This window comes from Haemorhous mexicanus, chromosome 11, assembly GCF_027477595.1.
Source record: "Haemorhous mexicanus isolate bHaeMex1 chromosome 11, bHaeMex1.pri, whole genome shotgun sequence".
NCBI classification, from domain to species: Eukaryota; Metazoa; Chordata; class Aves; order Passeriformes; family Fringillidae; genus Haemorhous; species Haemorhous mexicanus.
In genome coordinates, this window is record NC_082351.1 from 11,372,168 (window position 1) to 11,390,533 (window position 18,366).

At 36.9% G+C, this 18,366-nt stretch overlaps 1 protein-coding gene across 1 annotated transcript in view; it reads right to left on the reverse strand.

The window, feature by feature from the left end:
* Nucleotides 1–18,366, reverse strand: part of ERC2 (ELKS/RAB6-interacting/CAST family member 2) — a 398,530-nt gene that overhangs the window by 93,329 nt on the left and 286,835 nt on the right. Inside the window, exon 15 of the mRNA XM_059856421.1 lies at nucleotides 15,812–15,877. Within this exon, the coding sequence (XP_059712404.1) occupies nucleotides 15,851–15,877 (27 nt within the window). The 3' untranslated portion in view covers nucleotides 15,812–15,850. The remainder of the gene's footprint in view (nucleotides 1–15,811; nucleotides 15,878–18,366) is intronic.

The following is an 18,366-nucleotide window of genomic DNA, read 5'->3' on the forward strand; positions in this document are numbered from 1 at the left end:
GTGCTCACCTTGCCAGTTGCTAACCACTTTGGTAAGTAAAACTTCCTGCCAATGTGAACAACTGGATCCTTTGGGAGGGAAAGCTGGCGTGCTCTGCCTCATCAGCCCGGCCCTCCCACCACCCAGCAGCTAAAGGGACATTGAGCAGCACCTCCCCAGCACACACATGCACTGCCTGAGCCCTGGGGGAACAGCAGCTGGGGCTCTGCTCCTGAGCCTGGCCTTTACAAGCCCTTCCTTCTTTCCCTGCCTCACAGAGGATGCTACTGGTCAAGCTGGTCTCACAAAATAATAAACACTGTTTGACTACGCCTGCAAGAAACATGCAACCCATACAGCTCAAAATGCAAATTTAATGGGATGGGTAAATGCCAGATGGATTTGCATTCATGTGGGTTCAGCTCAGGTATGAGTGATTGGAATGATGGACTCTGAAAGCTTCCAGTCACTCTGTGTAAATAAGGATGGATAAAAAAATTGGCACCACTGCTCAGTCCCTGAGAGAAGAGTCAAGCCAACTGGCCAAAGGAATTTAGATCTAGACTTCCTTGAACATGTCAGGATAATAAAATATTCCATTAAAAATGTATCTTAATCACTAAAGAAAGAGCCACGGCATGCATTCTTTCAACCTCAAATGTTGATATGTTAATTTTTCAATGCATGTCAAATTTTCAAGCTTTCAGAAAATAAACTAATTAGGAAATTGCTAATCTAATTAGTACAATACAATTACAACTTGGGCTTAGAGCATGCTTGCAAACATAAGATAAACCAACAAAACATGGCATATACATCCAGGCAATTAATGAGTTTTCTTTGAAGTTGTTGTAGATAGGAAGCAAATGCAAATATACCGTTATAGAACCAGGAAGTCATGCCAGAGGGCATCTTGTAATTTTTGAAATATTGTTTTAAATAAGCAGATTGACCAGTTGATTAATTTCCAGTGATGACACTGCAGGTATCTTGGAGTTTTTTTAGCTCAATGGCCATATTGTAATTTATTGAGTGCTAGATAACCTACCAGATTCCTACCTGGAAACTCAATAAACAGCACTGTCCTAACCACAAAACCAAAATAGCTGAGTTTATACTTTTAAGACTTCTGCACAACAAGCTACCTTTTTACTAAGTGGCAAACCCTTGGGAAAACACTCCAGACCTGATCTGGAATCTGGCAGAGCTGATTTCTGCCTGGACATAAAGACAGCTTAAATCTGGTGAATCAAACCCACTCACAGTTTTTAGCATTGGGAATTCTTTGATGGTGCATGGGCATTTTGGTCATGTTCTTTACCATGATACAGCTCTTTCACCACAGTAATGCAAATAGTGCACAATTCTGAGAAAATCAGAAGAAAAGGGAAATTTAGTAGATGTCAAATGGCAAAAAAGCAGCTATTAAAAGAGTATATAGGTTCTTACATAAGCATGAGATCCCTTCATCTGCTGTCAATGACAGTTTGTAAAAACAAGATTATAACAAATGTAAATGTACATGTTATAGTAATTTAAGGAAATCAATCTTTTCAAACACAGATATAAAATTATGTGCACCAAAGGTATTGATGCTTAACATAGATATGATTCATTATTTCAATCTGCATGTGTGTACTGGCCTTTGTTCAGAAAAGGGGAAAGAAAAGGATTTGGACATGGAAGTCTTGGTGCACTACATCATACTGTGCTCCAGTTTCACATTGAGATTTTTTTATGACATGTTAATTTTGCTTTAAAATGGAATTCTTTCTGCTAAACCTGTAAAGCTTTTGATTATTGACTGCAAGCACAGAGATTTCACATTGTAAAGTTATTTAAACTATGTGCACACCCTACAGATTAGTAAGTGCCAAATTCTTCCACTGTTTCCAAATTTTTGTCCTGCTTTGGATATCATACAAGCTGTCCTATACAATAAAACATTGTCTCTGCCAGAAACTGCTAAAGTGAGAAAAGTGTTCAAGACTCATTGCAGCAGTTGCCTTGGAAATTGGCAATAAGGATCCAAAATTCTTTCTCTACCACACACCCAAAGTTTGGGTCATTCCTGATTTCATAGGAGTAAATTTATTCTGTGCACTCTGTATTCACAGATTCTTTCCAAAATCTCTTCTTCATGTTCCACAGGAAAACAGACAAACAGGAATTAGAATGCATCAGCTTGTTTGGAGGCAGAACAGTAAGATGGACTCCTATGGCTAAACTGCCTTTGGAGTGGACTGGAAAGGCCAAGTAGCAGCCCTTGACTGACTTTGGAGAGTGGAGTCCAGCAGACAGAGCCCTGGCTCTTAGAAATGAAAAGCAAAGTGTCAATGACGCTCCATCCACACTGAGGGAAAAAGCAATTTACTTTATCTTCTATACAACTTCCTACACCATTCCTGATTACTCTTAGCTCCTGAAAATTATTTAGAAGATGTTAAATTCTGTGAAGACCTTTCAAACTTTATTCTAACAAGTGGAAAACAGGAGTCAGGGTATTTTTAACCTTGAAAAGTTGAGGGGTTTAATTCAAAAACTCATTAAGTAATAAAAGTGAACCTCTAATCTTATTATATGTTATATTTTATGTTCTATAATTAACTGTAATGTACATATGTGTTTCGAAATCCATTATATATGTCAGAATTCTCCATCCATTAATGGACAATTCTTAAAAAAAAAAGCCAAATTCAAAACCTAAATGCTGCCTGGCTATCTTATTGAGTGCAGACATCTGCCAAGAAAATCAGGGAAGATGTTTTTTCCAGTATAGCTTCAGTTAGATGTGGAGAACAAAAGAGCAATTTTTTAAACTTTCCTAAAGGGAGTAGAGCTTTTTCAAGAATTGACAAAAAGCCACAATGAAAGAAGAAAAGTTCTCACTGCTCATGTGTTATTGGTAGCTCACAAGAGCAAATAAAAGCATCTGAAACAAATAATATCAGTTACAATACTACTGGTTTATTAGTTTGTTGTGGTTTTTTGTTTTTACTAAAAATTTTACCTGTTCATCAGCTACTTTTTTTTCTATGCTCTGTTCTGTATATGACTGAAGGTAATTTAACTCACTGTGCCAATTATGACTATTTCTTACTGCCCACATAGTTTTGTCATGCTTTATAGTAGTAATGTAATCAATACAAATTGTCTAACTCAGCTGGAAGAGCCTTTCAGAAGATTTGTCTTTGGGCTGGCAAGATTCTGTGTATGCTACATCTCCATCCATACTAAATCCAGTTTATTTTGTATTAAAGCTTCTGTGTAGTGACTCACCTAGAGTAGCAGACAGTTTATTTGTGTTAGTTATTACCTTTAGCAATGAATAAAACAACTGTTTTCTATTCTGAAAGTCTGTTTTCTAAAGGGGCTTTCATATTCATAGCCTGAAGTAATCACCAAAACAAAAGCTGCCTTTGCACAACACAGCCAAAATCAAAGGCAGACAGAAAACCTCCTCCTCCCTCCTCCTTCTTTGTGTTCTAGATTTCACCTTCCTCTCCTCTCCTGCCTTCAGGTTTCAGCTGTGTGCTATTCATTCTACCTACCTGCAAAAGTAAATTACAAATTGCAGTAATTTGACTATTTGGTTAATCTACCAAATCAATTAAAACAAACTATTTTAAAAGATAAATTATTACATAAGGAAGCAGAAGCAAAAGGTAGATGATCTATTTTACATATATTTCCATGAGTTAACAGCTGGATACCTAAGGTTGCAGTAGGCCAGATTTTAATGGGGAGAAAACAAGTTGGAGCTGGGGTAAGAATGCAGATTATGAACTGTAGCAAAGCCACAGCAAATAAATTGTACTGTCAAGAGAGATTAGCCAAAGACAAGAGGGAAAAAACATAACAAAAGGAAAATAGGAGAAAACGGAAACAAAAGGAATTCAAAAGAATGATGGAGAAAATCTACCAAAGAGTAACTTGAAGAGTTGAAAGAAATTATGACTATTTTCCTCTCAGTCCTTTGTTGTTCTCCATGTACCCTAATTCTACCCCTAATGCTCTTAGCACACAGTTTACCTACCCCTCTCATTGGATATAACCCAAATAACCTGTTTTGCCATTCACCTTTTCACTCCATCTCAGAAGTTCAATCCTGCCAAAACAAACTATGCCCTGCCCTAATGCTAAAGCTAACCCAGTCCTCCAGCTCCTTCCTGCCTCCCCCTGCTGAAAACACACCCGGGACTGCAGCTCTGTCATTAATCACACACGACAATCACAGCTCTGGAGAGGGCTCTTTTCCTCAATCTGCACTCCCACAAAGCCAATTCCCATTTTCACAACCAATCTCTTCCTTCTCATTCCCATCTCACCAAGCCAAACCTTTCCTCCTCACTACTGGCAGTGGGAATGAAAAAGCAGCAGAAGAAAGCCAGGACATTATTTAGCCAAAATTGCTAAATCTGATCCAAGTACAACTGTAGAGTTTTTGATGAAGTTTCAGTTCCTTTAAAAGAATGCAAAACCAATAAGAAATTATTATTCTATAAGGCAGGAAGAATATTTTCTGTCACCTCATCATGCTTCCTTTCAGTTCCTAGGAATAGCAGTGTCTTCCTGCAGTAATTTTAATTCAAGGACCCCTACCTTATACAAGCTGTACTCTTGTCATAGCATTGAAACATTTAATAATTTTGCAGAATCCATACAATTCTTCAGAACACTAATTACCACTAAGTTTTAAAAGATCATCTACTATCAGAAACTACATCTTACTCTGTTACTCATATGGTGGCCCTAGGAGCTAAATTAGCAAAAAAAGCCAAAAAGTCAAACACCCAAAACAAGCAAAAAAACCCAAACCATAAAGGGGGACAAATTATTTTAAAATTAAAATGCAGATTCAATATCATAGTGTAAAATAAATTTGAACACATCCCATATAAAAAAAGCATCACTTGTAAGTAGATACTTGGATCCTTCCTGTTCGTGGTTTGAAACTTTTTCCCCTCCTCATTTTCATTCAGTATTTCAAAGCAGCATCTGGGTGAAACATGCTCTAAATGTTGTGATTTATTTATTGCCTGCAACAATACTTGGCAATAGGAATATGCATGCAACAACCCCAGACAACACTGAGAAAAGCAAGCTCTTGTAAAAGACAGTTCCTTTGCTGAGCAGCGGGCAAGCAGCAACATGCATTTTGAATGACACGTCTAAGTTTCAACAGCAGCTTGCAGGAAACATTTACATGTGAAAAATCCCTACTTTGACCTCTTTTCGCAGTTTGCTTGCTGGCAGATAGGAGTACATGACAAATGAAGCTAATTGAAGTGGGCTGGATGCCAGAGAGCACCTGATGGTGCTTTAGGTGAGAGGTCAGTGACTCTGAACACCAGCAGGTGTAATAACAACCTCGGGCTCTCTGTAAAGGAAATGCAAACAAGAATTCAGCCCTGGGGTATTCGGGACAGAGCCAACCTGTGATTGGAAGCCAGGGCTGCCTCAGGAGAGGGGATGCTTTGTCACAACTCTATCGTGACATGGCTTTGAGCAGTGTGCCACAAAGAATGGAGTCTTGAGCTAAAATCATGAAGCAACATAAAACTGGGCACTGAAGAAGAAAGCAGTTTTTCTACTGTTCAAAAAAAAAGCCCCCAAAGACACAGAATAAGTTGTTCTGGTGCTCAGCTCCTGTTTTTACCTTGCCAAAGAATAAATTATTCTGATGCTCTGCACCTGTTTTTACCTTTATCTGTCACCATTTAAAAACCACAGTGCTGGAACTGCCTGACCATCAGTCTTGTAACACCTGACAAGAGAGTAACCTGTTCTTGCAAACTCTGCACACCGTACCCACTGCTTCTGGGAATATAGAAAAACAATACATAAATAACTTTTTAAACCAATGTTCTTCCATCTTACTAAATTGCATTATTTTGTCAAACACCTCTCCTACAGATTTGGAAGTTTTATATTCCAGCTATTGCTTTTGATCTAAGGAAAAGGGATTGGCTAATAAACAATATTTCTCTTGCTAAAGGCTTTCTAAAATTGCATTTTAATACCAATAGTAATGCAAACAATTTGGACCAACCACAGTGCAAGTCTTGCAACAAAGCCAATAACCAGTGCAGCTTTCATAGATTTGGGATTATTTTCTAGAATACCATATCCACACTTGATTTTTTGAATATTTGCATCTTTTGTTGATTTTAGATTTACATATTCCATGTTGTTTTAGAATCTGGCAATGGATCCCTGTCCATTTCAAAAAAATTCCATCATGGCATTAAAAGAATGTAAGAATTTTTGGGCAATGGGATAAATACTTTAGCTAGTGTTTACAGGATCCTAGTAAAAATTATCTGTGTCATATGTGTACCTACATTTGATCTCACATGATAAAACTATGAAAAAAAAAAATACTGGGCTTCATAATTAGCTGAGTGGTCTCTGAATGATATGTGGCAGATCCTGCTTGGTGAGACATGTTCTGATCTTCTTTCACATAAAAATATCTATACTATAATTAATTCTTAATACATTTTTTTCTTAAGATGATGTTACACCAGGCAATTCAAGTGAGGCCACTTATTAGAAAGACTCATTGATGGGATTTTTCTATCATACCTGGAGTAGAATACAGCAAAGGTGTGTTATATTTTGATTGCATTCATGATTTATACTGCAAAGAGAGTCAAAATCATGAAAACGAGAACAGCATAGCTGACATTCTCTCCAAAAGTTCTGGTGTGAAATCTTGTCCTCAAAAAGTCAGTGGGACAATGACAGAGTTTACTGACACCAAAGTGCTGCTGGGTTGTAAATCCTCCAGGACAGTGGAAGCTTCATGTGCTACATTCTTCCTCTTCAACAAACATGTATTCAGCACTTAATAAATAAAATGTGATGAAACCATGAGGAAATAAAGATTTCTAAACCCAGTATTATAATTTCAGAAAAAAAAAAAATTGAAACACCCACTGTCATTACTTTTGAAGTAAAAAGAGTCTGTGGCTTTTAGATCTTCCAGCTGGTCAAGTCTGTTTCTGAGCAGCTTTTATGTATAAAACCATGTACCACCACACCCTGCAGGGCTGTTGCACCATACTCCAAATTCATGGTGCAGTTGACTATTAATGAATTTTTCTAAATATAGAAAGCATACACAAATGAAAAATATGTAACCACTTCCATGTGCAAAGAGCTTTTTTTTCTGAAAATCAAAATGCAATTTCATAAGATGCTTAGTTCCTATTCTAAGACAATTTGGTTGCACTTATATGCATCAGATCACATAAAACCATGAAACTGAATGCACAAAGGCAGCATTTGAAATAGTTCTAACATCAGTTATTAACTGAAGATTGCTTTATGGGTGCTAAGCAGATACTCAGCTTTGTCCCTCCACCCATTGAGGGCAGAATGTAGTTGTGTGTTAATCACCTGCTGGGTGGTGGTGGGGACTCAATCCTTTGATCAAAGGAGACATACTGGTTTTACTTTACATCCTGTCTCTCACTCTCAACTGGCCCATAGCTGCAGGGATTCATTTCAGGGTTTTTCTTTATTCCAAGTATTCTGTTACTGGCTGCATACCACCACTCAAGGCATCAGGGCTAAAACCAGACACTCTTTGTGGTAGACCCATATGACAGACTTCAAAATGGAAACAATATTGAAGTTAAACCTGTAAGATCAAGTTCGCTGAAACCCTGCAATGCACGAAGCTTTTGAACACTTCAGCATCAGATCAAAGTTTGACAGAGTCAAGGAGAGAATCAGTACATTTAAACCTATCAATCCTCAAGGACAAACAGAGCACATTGCTAAAAGTACAGCTGACAGTACTCATTTGGTCCTGGTGCTAACAGCAGTCGAATATAGCCAGAGAGCTCATGGGTTTTTCTCTGTACTGTACCTTTTTTTCTGTAACTAAGGCAAGGTTTTCTCACTCAGCTTGTTTCAAGTACATTTTTGGAGCTACATGGCTTTTAGAGGGAAAGAGAGGGTATTTTTCTCTTAAAGAATTACTTCCAGATAAAACTTTTCAAACTTCCTTCAAGCAATAAGACTGTATCTGTGAAGGATTCACATACAAGTTCAGCAGTTTTCAGACTAAGACCTCTCTTCCCCACAAAACCAAAAGAAAAGGTATTCTAAGACACTGCAATTTTTGAACAAGTTGTCTTCACTTCTTCTAATTAAACATTAGAAACTTGCTAAGTAAAAGAGATAAATTAAAAAAAAAAGGAATTAGTACTCTCAGCTCTTTTCTCACTTGCAATCAGTTGCAGGCTTTCTTGGTTGACAGGTTCAATTCAAAGAACTACTACCACTAGCAGATATTTTTGAGGATTATTCATTTTCCTAAAAATGAACAATCATTCTAGTTCTAAATATGCTTCCACCTATTAATTACTCAATAGAAATAGATTATAAGCCTCAAGGTAAAGAGATCTGCAACACTGAAACTGAAAAATAGCTCATTTCAATTATAAAACACTTAACAATACAACAGTTTCCTATTAAAGTTTCTGCCACTGACTTTAGAAATTAGGCAAATTGACAAATGGAGAATAAGATCTCTTAGAAGATGAGTTGTGTAACAGATGGATTAAAAGCTGAATGTGGTTTGGTAAAGAAATCTGGCAGAGAAAAGCAGCTAGCAAATTTCAAGCAGTTTTACAAGTTTTTCTTTTTAAATGTCCCATCATTCATAAATATATTACAAATGACTGCTGCAGGATCTACAGAAATTTCTCACCAATTTTGTCAATCTCAGACTTTGTATGACTGTGGGTAAGTTAAACAGGGTAGATAAGGATGCTTCCATTAAATCTAACCACAGCTGCAACATAAAGCACAGAAGAGAATTTAGAAACTTGGTGAAAACACTTCTTTCAGCAGTATAACACTGAAGGAAAGAAACCTTTATCATTTTTTTGCCCTGCAATAATATAAGTAAGGCTATAATACTCAATTACTTTAAAAAAACATAAAGGCAATCTTAGAGCACTTCTGATGCAAAAGGCTTGAACACAGTTCAATCAGAACGTTGGGATCTGCTATCACTTACTCAGGTATAAATTCCTATTGGCCTGTAGGACCAAAGTCAGACCTAAAACCTCTAAGTGCCATAATCAAAATCATCCTAGCTAAGGGAATCCCTAAATCAGTAAAAACTTACCTCAGTGTTTGCATTCAACCCTCACCATATTCTTGGAGCTAAAATGAATCCTCATGAGAAGCTCAGGAGCAGCTCAGCAGAGGGAAGACTCAACACAAATAAATCAACTGTGCTGCTTTGATGGCTCCAGCAAACTCAGACTGAGGCCTCAGCCACGTTGGGAACAGTAGCCATTTATAAGCTTCCAGATTTGTTTGAGATTTATCACCTAATTTCAAGGTCCTAGAACCATGTGTGACAAAATTAATCAAATTAATAATATAATTGGCTCAGAAAAAGCTTGTTGCAAGATCTATCAAAAAATCCCAACCAAAAAATATTTAGAAGAAATTGTTTTCCTAAAATGTGACACAGATTTAGTCTCCAAAATTACAGCTCCATGGAAAATATCATTTATTACTGATCTCCATGCTTGCATCTGGTAGAAATATGGCTATCTGCAAAATGAACAAAGAGTTTCTGATTCTGATTAGTTAAACAAGAAAACTGCACTGGATAAATTTCTATTATTTTAATAACCTGATTACCTAAATTGGTGCTATAGCCTTTGAAGATAAAGTGATTTCAGGAAAGGTCCTTTTGTTTTTTAACTGATGGATATAATTCTCTTCCAGACTCAGCTTTTCCACTTGAAGATGTGAGTGCCACTGGCTGCTGTGCCCCAGCATCAGCTGGGGGATGTTACCACTGCTCCTCTGCTCCCTTATCCACAGCAGGCAAGGACAGCCAGGCTGGCTGAGGAACAGGCACTCATCACCACCGATGCTAACCTGCCTCAGCTGGCTTCAAGTTGATAAGGGATTGATTCCTTCTGCTGATGGATCTGGGGGGTTACAATCCCAGCAGCAAAAGAGCAGCAGGTGGAGAATGGTGGGTGGCAATGACATCCTCAGCTGGCACAGCTGCACGGCTTAGGCTGGGGACAGAAATCCTCATCCATTCAGGTGTGCTGGGGAAGGAATCCAGCTTCTCATCCCTCTCCCCTAGGAGACTGTGACCTCTTCAAACCCTTCAGCAACACTGTTCAAATGAACAACTTGCTCATCTTAGTACACAAGTTCTGGTTTAAAGTAAAACTAGTACATAAACTGTGTAGCTAGCTTGGCTGGCTTTGGTAGAGCTCAGAGCCAAGCTGAAGAAGAGCTCGTGGCCTGGCCAGCCAGATGTGCTGAAAGGCTCCAAGAGGGAACCAGTGAAATCATCCCAGCTCTTCTGGAAAACAGATCTATAGATATTTTCACTGGTTAATTGTCTGTAAAGCAAAGATCAAAAGAGGAACAAAATGAAACAGCAAGGTTCTGCCATTACTGACATGCAGGGACATTCCATCACCACTAGAAATGAGCAATTAGCCCAAGAGATTTTTTGAAAAAATAGGAACATTGATGCCAGAACAGATGACTAATTAGAGTGGGACAGTATAGTGAAATCAGAAATAATAGCAAGCATTTCTTAGCCATTTCTAATTCATTACATTACTAATTCATTACATTCTTTTACTATTAGTGCAAAAGTATACAAATAGCTTAATACTGTTAAAACAATCCCAAGATACAAATCCTGAACTTAATTAAATCACACAACCCAGTATTTTTCTTATCTTTCTGTGGTTTTATTCTTGTTGTAGAATTATTTATAAATTATCCTCCTTCAGCCACTGATTTGAGGCTCATACTCAAGACAACCCCACCCTGCCCAGTGCTTTTACTCAATCAGAAAAAGGACAGGAGTATGCAAGGATGCCTGCTGGAACAGCCAAATGCTTTCAATTGTTTCTTTGCCCCCAGAGCACCCTCAGCTCAGCCGGAGCTGCAGCCACCACTCCCTGAAGATGTGTTCCATTATTGAAGGTGTGTGACCTGAAAACCTGCTCCCATCCAGAACCAGGGCCAGAAGAGCAGAAAGCACAACAGAGAGTGTGGATGTGACTCCAAACTGGCTCCAGCCTTGTGGCTGGGGGGACTGGCTATCTCTGACAGCAGTCAGCACCTCTCAGAGCTTTTCCTTGAGAAAACCAAGAGACAAATGCAATGACAACTGGTATTTCATTGATGTTAAGTAGGTCAGCACAGGAGATTTTCTTACTTTTTTTCTTATTTTTAAAGTGGCATTACAGTACTGTAACTAAGAGAATATTAAAAAGAGATATTAGAAGATTTTAATTAGATATAAATTTTCCACCCTCTGATGAACATTTTCTCCTGTATTTTTTCATAAACTTCCCAGAACAATTTATATAAATCTTGTTTATTCGAAATTGGTTTTTTTTTTTTCCATCTTTAGTGTTCAATTGTAAAATCTTACATTCAAAAGTTTATGTCATATGACCTTTGATTAGATCAGGAGGTACTTTTGCTTCCAAACAAACCAGGACCTTCCAACCAGAATGATCTGCAGGCAGTCCCACATTCACATACCCTAATATTCACTAACAACCCTTTGAAACTGTTTTCAAGACAAATAAAAAACCAGTAATTTCACACATTCTCATGATAATTTGTAGATGTGAAATCCAACACAATGCAATTCATCACTGAAATCATATCTTTAGGGCAGACCTTTGCTACTTTTGCTACTTTCTGACAGCTTCAGATTTTAAACAACAGCTAGATGATTTTATTACTTGTGTGAAATCGTAATTAACTATTCCATTTTACAGCAACTATAGAATTTCAAAACAAAGATGAAAGCTGAGAAAACACATACAGCCTTCTCTCACTTTCTACAGTGTTTAAAACTGCTCTGGTATGTTATTTATTTTTTACTATGGAAGATTATAAAAGAGCACGACTGATGATGATGGTAGGCCCTGTGATTGTTGTCAGCAGACTGACTACATCAAAAGCTTCAAAGTTTAGTTCATCAGCTACATTTTCTCTTTTTTGTGCACCTTCTGCACCTGCAGTGAGAAAGCTGAGGCCAAAGTTCAGGCAGAATGGCCTGACTCACACAGCTAAAATACAAGAAACAAAAAACAATTGTATTTATATAATTCATTTCTACAGCTAGACATGAGGGTGATTTGGTGCTTCATAAATACAATGTTTAAGATTAGATAAATGCCTTTCAAAGAACATCTAGTTCATACAAACAATTTTGAGAATACACTTGTGCATATGCACAGGTGCAATGAATACTATGTATATGTGTACTGTGAACAGAACAATCCAAAGGAAGAAACTGCTCTGACTAAAAACTGAACAGTACTGAAATAAACACCAGGGCTTTCATTAACTCCAACAGGCCCAGGGTTTCAACTTCCAGCCTTAACTCTCCTGTCAAGTGATTGACATATTGCCAGTATATAATCAGTAAAAAATAACCAAATACATACAGCTAAACAAATCCCTACTTTTAATGAAAACCCTCTGTCTTCAGCAGTGAGCAATTATTATCTGAAAATACTAGCAGTAGTATTGAAATATTTAAGAATAAAAGAAAGGTAACTTTTTAACTAATATAAAATGCCCCAATAAAAATAAAAGCTATAAATGTCTTCCATTAAGAATAAAAGTATCATAACATGAATAAAGTCTTGTCACAAATCTGTCCGTGTTTTGGAAAACAAACATTACTTGGGAGGTTCCTCCTTTTGTTTAGTAAAAACTAAGTTACAGTAAAACAACAGTCATGCCTAAAAATTCACAAATCCAAAATGCCCTTTGGCTCCATTCAATGTAGCAACACCCATTTATCTAATTAAGCATGGAGCTGGTATTCACACACTCAATGAGAAAATTAAAATGAACACTGCAAACCATCATGCTCCTAATTTTCCCCTTGCCTTGCATGCTACTGATGCTCATTTCAAAGCTAGCATGTTTTTTTTCCAAAACAAGCCAAACAAAAAGAAAAATAATTTATTTACAAAAGTCCTAATTTGAAATAATGAACACAAAAAGCAGAACAATAGCTAATAGCTAATGCCCTGGAACACATCCTTATATAGCAACAGGACCGAATTTTGTTCTGCTTTGTACTGCTAGTTTTAGCAAGCACATCTTGAAAGAGAACTGTTCACCACATCTCAGCAAAGACAAATCTAGGCACCACATTTGTTTTAGAACAGCCTTCTCCTCCTCCCTGAAGCATATGAAACACATCCAACAGTTTGAAGTGAACAGTGAATATTTGCCTGAGCAATATTCTTTCATCCACGCTGCAGATGATTTCTGTTTTGAAGGAGTTTTTTACTGAATGGCACTGATGCCTTGTGAAGAATGCCTACACAGTGTCTACCAAGGCTAAATTTTAAATTTACAGACTTCATGGGCTGCTCCTAAAACCAAATTTAGCAGTCTGGCTGTATGATCCTATTTTCAAAAGCACGAGCCATCAGCTGCTGCCAGGCACAGGCTTCAGTCACTCTCTGTTTCACGAGTGAAGGGAACCCTGAGGATGTCACAGACAATAAATTTGTCCAAACATCCGATGAACTTCACATCTGACACAGAACACAGTCTACAGTACTGTACAAACAAAATACTGTACAAACAGGTTTTGTGCTGAGCTCTCTCTCACACATGGACAGCTTGTGGCAAAGCCTGAACTGTTTTTCCAGCGTCTGCTGCACTTCAGTGGTTGGAACTGGAAAGGGAAAACAAGCACTTGTGTTCTACCTGCACCACAAAACATTTTCTGAGGGTCACATGGCTTCAGTTACCCATGACAGATTGCTATATAGGCTTAATTCTTAAAACTTATCATCACCTCATGATTTTCTTTCTTTTTTCTTCCACTGTAAGGGTGAGGAGAAGGAAGAGATCCTGTTTCTAACAAGACTCGAGCACTGCAGCTACACTGGCTACTAAATGGGCTGGCCAGGGAGATTTCCCTGAACACTTTGCCAGCTCCTTACACCCTTACAGCACCTTCTCATCCTGAAGTTTAGAGGGACTGCACTTTCTTTTAAACTATGTTTTAAACATAATTAGAGGCCCAGCCTGCACTGTCTTTACTGAGGCAGAGTCCCACCTCATGGCCTCCAGAAAAGCTTTGATTGCATAAATCAACCATAACCATTAGTCTTGGAACAAAACAAGATCAGAAGCTAAATGTTTTGGTATATCAGGCACTTATGTTTTTTGGTAGGGAAAAATTCCTCTCGAGAAAAATCAACTACAATTCAAAAGCATATAATGTGTTTTACACAGCTCAAATAGATGCTAAATAAATATTCCCTCATTCTCTTGTCAGCCACCTTCAAAATCATTGTATTCTTTATACACAGGTTTTCTTAAACCAAATCAAATATGGTTTTGAGTCTTTAAAAGGGGAAAAATATGCTTTGGTTCATAAACATGTTCCATGTTGCAATGGAAATACAGTCACAGTTTAAATAATTTGAACTCTATAACTACAAATTAGTTAAACAGTTAATTAACTACAAATACACAAAGTACAAAATAGTGAGGTGAAGGGTTTTTTTCTAGAAACCCACATTCTTGCAGTTCAAATACTTTTAAAATTAAATTGTTTCTATTCTATTTTCCTCTCCAACATAAAATATATTCCTCATGTTCATTCTCATTGGGTCTCTTGTTTTCTTCATGTTCACAATTAGCTTTTGATAGATGTCTGCAGTAACAAAAAAAAACTACAGAGAAGCTTTTCCAAATAAGATGGATATACACCCAATTTAATTTTATTAATGTTGTGTTTTAATACACACTCAGTTGACTGAGAGATTTGATTTCCCTCAGCCATACTACTTGTTATGAAAATCAGCAGAGTGTGAGAGGCAGAATGGTAAAATGCCAAAGGCAATATAATGAGTGGAAGCTTTAATAAAACATTAATCTTTGCTTTTGTGAGTAGATTTTGCTCCTCTGAACAGGCCCATTGAAGTAAATAAAATTGTTCCTCCTGTTAGAAGTAGTGAGCAACATTTTCTACAAGAAATCCACCAAAGCCTGGTGTCTTCAGCAATGTTGAGACCACGGTGAATTTGAGCTACAAATTACCCACAGCTTCAAGGGCAAGCCCCAAACAAGTGGATATGCATCAACCAATGCCTGACACAGCATAATAATACAATTTACACATCATCTGAGAGACAAACAATTCAAGCTGCACTTTGCACTCTGGAATATCACAAGCAAATTATTGTATGTCTTTCTATGATAATATTTCAGGCAAAGAGCAGGTATTGCACAGAGAGATTATCCTTCCCTTACTAAATATCTGCTCCTTGTTCTAAAATGTCACTAAAACATTTCAGCTGAAGAGGTAGTCTCATGTTTTTCCATGCATATCATAAATTCTATTCTAGTAAAGCTGCACACTTAATCTGTCACAAAATTTCCTAAGTATCAAACTTTCACACACATTCTGCAAAGATATTACAGTGCTCTTACAGGGATTTTAGAGATGGTAAAGCAAATTATTACTAGTTTAAAGAACTTATCTACTGAAAAAAAGAATATTGTCTCGCCAGATACAAATACATGTCTTTTAAAGTTCTGTACCCACCTACATCTATAGCCACAATAAGTTATGGAAAAAACAAAACCACTAGACCATTAAACCATCAGACACAGTTTCCCATTTTTCACTGCACATGAGAAAACATCCTTACAGCATTCACAAACACACTTGACAAGGAACACACAGCTCCATGCAGTGTAAAAGAAAACACAACAATTAGACTGCAACATGAAAAAGAGAGAAAAGAGAGTTTCTCACCCCTCAAAACAAAACTGGAACTTTGGTTTATAGGAATGGCTATGCCCATATACCCTCCTCATCATCCTGCGTGCCAGACATGAGGAGATGCACAGAGAAGGTGTTGGCATTGGAATGAAAGAGAGAAAGAAAGAAAGGTTAGTTACTTTGGTGCATATGAAATACAATTTTCTTGGCTTTTAACAACATGATTTTTTTTCCCCAATGAAAGCCAGTGAACACACATGAACAAGCTTGTGTTACATATACAAGAATCTGCATCTATAGCAACCAAAAAACAACAACAGTGATGTAAAATTTTTTCCTCCCCATTAAAACAGTGTGTAGGAAGATGATTATAAGATTAAATATTAAAAGATTATCTATTTTTTAATTGCACGCAATTCAAACCAAAATTGAGAGCAATGAAAAGGTCAAAACTATAAGTAAAAAAAAAAAAAAATCAAATTGTCTTACATTTTGTTAAAAGACACAAAACTGCTTAATAACCAAAAAATTTGTCATTAGCAAAGTAAAAGTGCAGTTTTCCAAAACGCTATCAATTAAATTTATCTTTACAACATGTGCTAAACAGTGCATACTTTTGGATGCTAATAAATAGCTTTCCCCCTTTTTCCAGGTCTGAACCATTAGGTTTATTCATTTCGAGTTTTAGGGATAAATAACATTAATGACAAATACAAAAATGCATAACAATTTCTTGAATTTGCTTTTAAAGGGGATTAATTTAATAATTAAATAAACTTTAATAAAATCTAAAAAATAAGCATGAACTAAACCAGAAGACTGAAATGTTCTTTCCCAGATACACTAAAATGGCAATTTTACAATGACTCTTTATCTATACACACAGAGATGTGCACGTGCACAGCTGTCTCTACAACAGTTCTACTGTGCCCAATGATGTGATACTCAGCTGCTAGAACTTAGAGGTGCACAGCTCAATGTTTGTAATTTAACTCTGGATTTCAAAATCAAAGAAAATCATATCATTTTACTATCCTTAAAATTCACCCATTAATATTTTAGAAACATAAAAAAACCCATTCAATAATTTCAGAACCTTGAAAGTTAGCTGGTATAACATATTGCTGGCACTTAATTAAATCTAAAAATTTAATAAAATGAATGGTAATTAATTATGATTGAAATGGACAGGAATTTGAGCCTGAAAGTATACACTGCCAGTATCACTACTGTTCCTAACCCATTCTTGGAATAAAAAAGAGCTCCCAGATGTCAACTGCTATTAAAAACCAGATGTTAAGATAGATGTCTTGCATGTTGCTGAATTAAGTAAAGAAATCTGACAGTCCACTATAAACTTAGCTATCATTTAACACAGAAGAAATGTGGGTAAATTTTTTACAGTTAACTTGGAACACATCTGAGTTATAAGGTCTGCACAAATACACCACAAAGCAAAGGCAGAGTAAAGCCTGAATATCCTTATTTATTTTTGAAACAAAGGTACAGGTTCTGTAAAACTTCCAATGAGCTGGGTTTGCCTCACTGAAAACACAAGCTATTCCTCTGAATTCTGCAGGAGCCACTCCTGGTCAGGCCCACAAATGCTAAGTGAACTGACTTTCAAGCTGACAAGAATTTTTGCCAGAGTAAGGACTGAAGAAAGAATGAAGGATTTCTTTTCCACTGAGTAGTTTGATCCTATTTCACTAACATAATGCATTAGGTTAATCTTTGGTGATATCCTTAAAAACAGCAAGAAATCAACAAAATGAATAATACAACAGGTTTCCAAGGGACTCCTCCCTTAACCACACACAGCTGGTTTGCTGTTCAGAGAATTGCAATTCTTCAAACAGGCAGGCATTCATTTTTACTTCAATTATTTGTGCCATCTCCTTTTGGCAGAATTCTAGAAGAGTTGAAAAATCAGACATTGTCAAATATTTGTCAAGAGTTTTATGGGAAATTAAAGACAAATACAGTTTGACACTGATCCTGATATACAAAAAGCAATAAATTAAAAGCTGGAGCTCAGTTAATGTCAACCAACTTGGCTTTATTGAGCACCAGTCCTGTCAAAATAACTTTCTATCTTTTCCAATTACAGAGAGACTTTTTTATAAGGTAAGTGCTTTGAAATAATATGCTGAGATTTCTGTAAGGCATTTGATTATGTGCCACATGACACAGTGTCAGAACAATTAGCTCTGAACTGAATGAATGTTTGCTGGAGAAGGAAGGGAACCTAGAGATATCTTTCTCATCCCAAACTTGTTCCACATTCCCATGATCTGAAAGAAAAGCCTGACAGTCTTCTTGGAAAAGTGAACAGATGTGGAATTATCTGAATAAATGTTATCAGACACAGGCACATATGCCTGAAATCATGAATGCACTACCATAGCTGGGCAACTGTCATAATTGGAAGAAAGGGAACTGCTTCAGAAATCAAGGACATCAAAAAGGTCTTCACAGGTCATGGCTGAAATGAGCACATGGTACAATGTTGGATTTACCAAGACAAATACAGGCAGAGAAAGAAAACTCAGAACTTTTTCTGCATCTCTAGACAGTAGCATAAGACC